Source organism: Sceloporus undulatus, chromosome 3, assembly GCF_019175285.1.
Source record: "Sceloporus undulatus isolate JIND9_A2432 ecotype Alabama chromosome 3, SceUnd_v1.1, whole genome shotgun sequence".
Classification (NCBI taxonomy): domain Eukaryota; kingdom Metazoa; phylum Chordata; class Lepidosauria; order Squamata; family Phrynosomatidae; genus Sceloporus; species Sceloporus undulatus.
The window spans coordinates 150625445-150633369 of record NC_056524.1 but is presented as its reverse complement, the minus strand read 5'-3'; the positions used below and the strand labels follow the sequence as shown (position 1 = coordinate 150633369).

Here is a 7925-nt window from a genome sequence, read left to right as displayed (position 1 = left end):
TTACAACAGCAGTAAAGGATAGTTTCTTCCAGCTGGCCTATCCAGATGATTTTTTAAATCATGGATTTTAAATTATGAATTTTAATTTATGGATTGATTGCTTTAATATTTATTAGTCTTGTATGTTCTTTTAAAAAGGTAAGATGTGTTTTAAACTGATGTGTTGTATTTTAATCTGTTGTTGTTCCTTGCCTTGATCCATGGGGAGAGAGGTAGGTAAGAAATAAATCCTCCTCCTCCTCCTCCTCCTCCTCCTCCTCCTCTTCAAAAAAAAAATCCCCAAAGGCAAAAGAAAATAATTTTCCTACTGTCAATCTGTCCCTTCTTTTTGTCTTTTTTTCAGTATTGCAGCCCACAGCAGATTTGATTTATGGAAAATGGGCATTAGCCATGTCTTGAATGCTGCCCACGGAACAATATATTGTCAAGAATCCCATGACTTTTATGGCACTACTATTGAATACTACGGCGTACCAGCTCATGACCTTCCTGATTTTGACATAAGTCCATATTTTTATTCTGCTGCAGAATTTATACACAAAGCCTTGACTACACTAGGAGGTAGGAAATCATGGGTGATGTTGTGGTTTTAGCCTGACATGCTGTGGAATAGATGTCAGGCTTGACATAGGCTCCCTGTGGCCTATCATGGAGTGGAGCTAAGTAGATCATGAAACAGCCTTGCTGCCTCCTTCAATCTCTTGCATATGAGTCAGAGATCCATGAAATCTCTCCTTAGTTCCTGACTTTCTGAGCATTTTCGCCACAGTTCCCTGGTTTTGCCTACCTCCCACTTCCTTTTCCTACCCACAAATATTCACAGTCACATCACCACATCAATAGACACATAAATAAATCAATACACACAAACACATTTTCCATAACTTCCTTCACTTATTGATACTGGGTTGTTACTGAAAATGTTAATACCTCTTCTATATAACATCAAAAATTTGTTTCTATATGATCCTGGAAAACTAATTTCTCTAATGTGAAGTCAAAGGTTTTCATGGCTGGCATCCATAGGGGTTTTTGTTTGCGGGGGGGGGGGGGGGTCAGGCTATGTGGCCATGATCCTCTTCAGTTATAACTATGATTTATGACATTAGAGTGAAGCAAAGAGCAGCCTTCAGCCACAATCAGACCAGGACTGTGGCAACCACACAGCCTGCTCCCATAGCAGGCCACTGCCACAGACCCCAAGATTTGCCAGCCAGGAGTCAATATTAAGTGACTCCTTTTTAATCCAGTCATTTGGTCCAGAGCACAACCTCAGCATGGTGTCTGGAAACTTTTGGGGGCATACATTATGTAAACACCATGCTCACAAAGCAGCCAGAAGCCACATTATTTTGTAGTTTAAAATGTCATACTTAACATTTATGCATATTGTTCCTTATTTTTTTTTCCCTTTCATTTGCAGCTAAAATCTTTGTGCACTGTGCAGTTGGGATAAGCAGATCATCGTCTTTGGTGCTCGCATATCTCATGATATACCATCATCTTTCTTTGGTTGAAGCAATTCAGACAGTGAAAAAACATCGGTGGATTTTCCCCAATTCTGGGTTTTTGAAACAACTGAGAAATTTGGACATTCAGTTAAGAAAAAAAATTGAAGAAAAAGGAAAAAATCTTTGATCGTTTGGAAAAGTAACAGTTAGCCATTGAATGTTTCCACGGTTCACTGTTCTTCACATTGATTTTCTAGTTGTCAAAACAATAACTAGTTCATGCTGGAAGCCATATTTTCAGAAACTATGTTCATCAATACCATTTATGTGAAAGCTGGCGAAGAGTTTGCCATATTTAAAGGCTCTTTCAAAAATCAGGGGAATTTCACATTTTCTTTGTTGTCATGCTTGTTTTTCAAGACATTGAGGTAACACAAAAGGATTGGGAGGACCAAGAAAAAGAGTCCTTCACCCCAGGAAACAAACAAACCCTAGATCTGACCTAGCCATAAATGTTTTAAATAGTACTTATCACATTTCAGAACCACTGTTTCCAAGGAGTGAGGGCAATATGTACAAATTAGCTTGTTTTATCCTTGGATTGACCTAGTGATTAAAGTTTAAGACAAAAAGCAAGTAAATAGCCTAAAATCATATGACACAATTTCATATCAGAGCAGGGAATTAGAAACCATAGGCTCCTCAGTGCATAGATTATCTATTACGCTTGTAGTTCACAAGCTTTGGTCTAGGTTTTTTGGTCTTCAGTGGTTGGAAGTCCCAGTCAGTTTGACCAATGGCCAAAGATTTTGGGAACTAAAGTCCAAAACATCTGGGGGACCAAAGACTGAAAACTACAATATTACACTAAAGTCCTGCTGTGCACCAGAAACTGATGTAGAACTCATATCTCTTGAATCGCAGTGTACTCTTTTAACTTGCTATCCTTAAGAACTATTCATAGGCTTTTAAAAAATAATCAACCCAAAAGTATGCGGGATTCCAATCCATCATGATTAAAGGGTTTATCGTGAAATTCTGCATGAATGGAGTTGTTTAATATAAGGATCTTTCATATTTGAATGAGTCCTCATGCAAAGATATTACAGGTATACCCCAGTTAACGAAATAGATGTTGTGTTCTGGGCATTACTTCTGTAACAGAAACTTTAGTATCAGAGGAAGAAATAACAAGGAAAAAATTAGGATAGGTTCCTGCACCATTGAAAAGTTGATATCTTGAGCATGTTTCAGAAGATGTTTTAGTCAGAACTAAACATATGCACATGTAATATGAAACTTCTGTGTCAAGTAAGCATTGCATGAGTAAACAAAAACATTTGAAATCTTCTAGAGAACACTTCAAGGCTTCTTCCATAATGCATCCAGGCATGATTTATTTTTTCTTTCACCAGCCTCCACTTTTCTAATGATTTTAATTCTGATGGTCAAATTAACAGATCTATGCTTCTCTGCTCTCCTCTCTTTTCTGTGTTTTGCTGTTCACCCATGCTCTGTAAAGGTTTCCAAACGCAGTTGCTATTCAGGTTCTGAAGTAACAAAGAGTACAAAGCACAACTGACAAGAAGAAAACATTTTTTGATCTTGGTGTTTAAAAAATGACTTTCAAGGGATTCAACAGCAGGTGATGCTCTTTTTGAAGTGGGGGCTGCTGTCTTTAGAACTACCAGTGTTGTGAAAATTAAGTTAAAAAAGAGATTCAATTCCTTCCTTATTATTAATTGATTTATTTTTATCCTTGAAGCTGTTGCATTCTCATACATCAAAACTGTGTGTGCGTGTGTATTCTTGCTTGATTAAATTTGATTGTGACATCTTTTAACAAGTTAAAACAATGCTTCCCGAACCTTAGAAAATATTACATTAAATTAAATTTACATTAAATTCTCGCAAGTGCACTCAGAGCACTTGGAAGAAATAAATCAATAGAAATAGATGACATATCTATAGAGCTGCTTCAGTGTATAGTTCTAACCAAAATCTGTCAACAATATGGAATATAAAAGAACAGCCCACAGATTGGAAATGAGAAACTGGAGCGTGTCCAAAGGAGGGCGACAAAAATGGTGAAAGGTCTGGAAACCATGCCCTATGAGGAACGACTTAGGGAGCTGGGGATGTTTTAGCCTGGGAGAAAAGAAGGTTAAGAGGTGATATGGATCGCCCTGTTTAAATATTGAAGGGATGTCAATTGAAGAGGGAGCAAGCTTGTTTTCTGCTGCTCCAGAGAACAGGACCCGGAACCAATGGATGCAAGCTGCAGGAAAAGAGATCCACCTGAACATAGGAGGAACTTCCTGAAGTTAGGGCTTGTCGACAGGGAATGCACTCCTCGGAGACGGAGTGATAGAGTCCCCTTCCTTGGAGGTCTTAAACAGAGGCTGGATGGCCATCTGTCAGGGATGCTTTGATTTGGATTTCCTGCATGGCAGGGGGTTGGACTGGATGGCTCTGCGGTCTCTTCCAACCGACGAGTCTATGATTCTATGATTCAATATACATTCCAATCTCCAAGAAAGGGGATACCAGGGACTGCAGTAACCATAAGACCATTGCATTAATTTTCCATGCAAGCAAAATGAAAGTAGGCCCCATGTCACAGATTGCATTCGAAATGTGCCCTGGATTGGAAAAAGTTAAAGTCTCTATGCTCAGGCCTATTCCTAACTAGGAAAGCATGACATTACAATGGCAAGTCAGTTAGACAAAGTGGGAAAATTTATTCAGAATCTAGGAAAGCATTAATGCATGATGCACAGTGAACAAGACTGTAATAGCAAGTGAAATATCCCAGAAAGCCAAGCTCCAAAATTAGTAAAAAATAATACAAAGTGCCATCTCCCATTCCTTTCATTGAAAAAAAGGAGCAACCAAATGTTTTATTCTGGAAAGTGATTTCTAAAAGAACAATAAGGAGAATACATTGCAGGAAGGTTACATTGTGCTGCCTTCATGATCTTTGTTTGGGTAGTTAATGATTCAGTGTAGTTAAATCAACAGTGTTGCATTAAAAACTGGTTGTATTTTGATTCCGGCTAAGAAATTTAAAGGTAGCAAGTTACTGCAGTCTCTGTTAGTCCAGTTTCTGTGCCAAGAGATAGCATTGATGTATAATGAAAAGAAGAACTGTTTTTCATTTTTCATTATCCATCTTTTCCAATTTACCAGTACATAAACACATTGTACAAATTCAAACAGAGATCAAGAATGGTTGGAAGAAACTGTTACAGACTGCCAAAATAAAGCTGCTTTGGGTCTCTTTGGAGGTATGCTATTTAAATGATGCATGGGTCCTACGAGTCCAGAGGTCGCGCCAAAGCCACACTCCATTCCTAAGCACTGGAGTGCAGCTTTGGTGCAGCTTCCGGATTCATAGGATGCATGCATCATTTAAACAGCATACCTCCAAAGAGACCCGAAGCAGCTTTATTCTGGCAGTCTGTAACAGGCCATGGTAGCAAACTTTGATCTCTTTCACCATACTCAGATTGTTACCTTCTTCAGTTGGTTGTTTTTGTTATTTGAATGCAATATATTCGGTGTTTTCATTGTTATGTAAAAATGTAGCTGCAAAAAAGTAAAATTAGTAGTGGCTTGACTGCCAATGTTGAACCCTCTGACCTTAAAATACTTCTAGAATCCCTGTAAATTTATAGAGAAAGAAGGAGTGGTAGGAAACAACATGATAGCAAATGTGAAGTCGAAGGCTATCATGCTGGGTTTTTCGGGCTATGACACTGAGTTTCTTCCTGACGTTTTGCGAGCAACTGTGGTTGGCATCTTTACAGAATTTCTCTGAAGATGCCAGCCACAGACGCTGGTGAAATGTCAGGAAGAAACTCTTCTAGAATACAGCCTCACAGCTTGAAAAACCCACAAAAAACAATGATAGCAAACTTCGGTCTCTTTCACACCACATAGGTTTTAGTGCTTTGACAACACGTCAATTGCCATGGCCATACCCTAATGGAATCCTGAAATTTGTAGTTTGAAGAGGCAGTAGGACCAGCATGGTCTAGTGGACTACAACTCTGGAGACCAGGGTTCAAATCCCTATTTAGCCATGGGTAAGCTTGGGCAAGTCACAACCTCAACCTCTCTCAACCTCAGAAGAAGGCAAAGGCAATCTTGCAAAGAAAACTTTGTGATAGGGTCACCATATGTCAGAAACAACTTGAAAGCACACAACCACAACAGAGCTCTCTGACAGATTGGTCTAAATACCTCACAAAACTATTAATCCCAGGAGTCCATAGGATGTAGCTGGGCAGTTAAAGTGGTTGCAAGGTGTTCCAACAGCATAGTATGAAAGAGTTCTTCAAAACAAATTAGACAGGTACATGTACACCTTATGCATATGCCTGCATGCTATACATGAAGAATATACATACCCTCCCTCCCTCTCTCTCACACACACCACACAAACATATACACAAACATAGAAAAGGAGAGAGAGAGAGAAACAGCTGCTTTCTTGGCAGGCCATGAAGACAACAAATCTCTCCCACAACATGACATACCTAAGAGCTAGTCTTTAAGGCTAGTTTCCACTGTGTTCTTTCAAGTCGTTTCCAACTTATCCTTCATCAAAGATGGCTGACATATTCAGAGAAAGTATCATGGGATAGTTACCCCTTTCACTTCACAGTATTAGTGGAGTGAAATCCCTGATCTGATACATTGAACATGTGTCACAAGTAACTGAATGGCCCTCTTTACCAGGCATACATACTAAACACCCCCCCCCCCAACACCCACAATTTAAAATTAAATAGATATAACAGGTAATTATGTGCACAGGTAATACAGCTAAAACAATTCTGTGATCTCAAGCACAGTGGGAACAAACACCCTTAGAACAAACTTCTTTCTTCTCAATTAATCTTGAATGTATCCAAGAACGAACCAAGACCTTGCTGAATTCTTGCTCCTTTCTGAAATTGCCTTCCCTCACCCTGCTCCAAAACCTGAAACGGTACTCCAGCATTTTACCTTGGCAGTTGGAGTTGTAACACCCCAAAATGCCCACAATGCATTTTTGATAACTTTCTATATTTTTATGTTGCGCCACTGATGCTAGTTTGGAGGTTGTGACAACCTTTTAAAAACCAGAAAGGTAGTAGAGTCAGACTTTTCTGGACCCCCAGTGGATACACAAATCTATGCATGCTCAAGTCCCATTAAAAGTGATCACAGCGTGGTGGGCACATGCATTCACTGCCATTAACCAAAACGGGAGCTTGCCATCCACAGATGGTTAAATCTGCAGATGGCAAGTCCATTAATAAGGAGGGCAGATTGTACTTGAAAGAGGCAGGTAGTCCCCAGACATACGAATGGTCTAAACACAAAAGATTAAAAGAGTTTGCTAAAAGAGGCAATCCCACCTCCCATGGTCAGAATTTCCTACTGAAACAGAAAGCAAAGGATAGATTCTCACCAACAGATTTATTCCCTACTGTGTTCCCAAGTACTCTTCTCCCTTGGGGTGTGCCAGATCCTGTCACTGCTTTGTGAACTCAATGATGCTACCATCAGTCAATTTAATCCTTTTCATCTTTGGCAATCTACCGCTTCTGAAACCCTTGTATGATCCTTCTGAAGGGCTATTATATCTTTGGTTCTCATGGAATCACCTTAGCCTGAAACTAGTTTTAAGGTATAAGTATGACCAGGAAAACCTAGCCTTTTTGTCACAGTCAGCCCACCAGCTATGCCCCATGATTGTTGCTCTCAGAGCTCCCTGTTTGAGCCATTACTGCTTTCCGTGGGTAGCTATTACTTTCATTACAACCCCCAATCTCTGCTATCCCATTCACATTTCTGTTTTGGTCAACTCTGAATGCTGGATGTTAGAGTGAGTTATTCTAGTATGTGTATTCTTTCATATTTCTTCCAAAGTTCCCCACAGCTGGAGTCTCTGTCAGTATAAAAAGATGCTTATAGTCCTAAAAGTTCCCACAATCTCTCAAGCCAAAATAACATTTTAAAAATAGATTGCTGTTGTTAGTGGAGGCTCTATAAGCCTCACACCTTTGTGGGTAACAAAGTCATCAATTGATGACACAAGTTTCCCCAGTGTTGGGAAAAGACAGCTGTCTGTATCCACAGATTCTTTATCCACAAATTCAAGCATTCATGGCTTGAAAATATTCAAAATATATAAATTGCAAATAGCCAACTTTGATTTTGCCATTTTATATAAGGGACACCATATTATCATGTCATTGTATTTAATGGGACTTGTGCATCCATGAGGGGGCCTTGATCCAAACCCCAGGAAATATCAAGGGCTCACTGTATAAATATGTGCAGCTTATCTTGCTTCAAATGAATGTACCATCTAGGACAATGAGGATAACCAGTGACATCATAAGCCACTTACTGTTATGCCTTACTGTTTTTATGCCATCAGAATCTCTTTCTCAATTTGACCCTGTCCCCTTGGAAAGT

General features: G+C 39.4%; 2 protein-coding genes across 2 annotated transcripts in view; one reads left to right on the top strand and one right to left on the bottom strand.

Annotated features, from left to right (window-relative positions):
- Positions 1-1828, top strand: part of LOC121926247 (dual specificity protein phosphatase 13-like) — a 4011-nt gene extending 2183 nt beyond the window's left edge. Inside the window, 2 exon segments of the mRNA XM_042459060.1 lie at positions 344-561; positions 1424-1828. Of these exon segments, the coding sequence (XP_042314994.1) occupies positions 344-561; positions 1424-1638 (433 nt within the window). The 3' untranslated portion in view covers positions 1639-1828.
- The window catches only part of SAMD8 (sterile alpha motif domain containing 8), a 324372-nt gene that overhangs the window by 48790 nt on the left and 267657 nt on the right, over positions 1-7925 (bottom strand). The window lies entirely within an intron of this gene.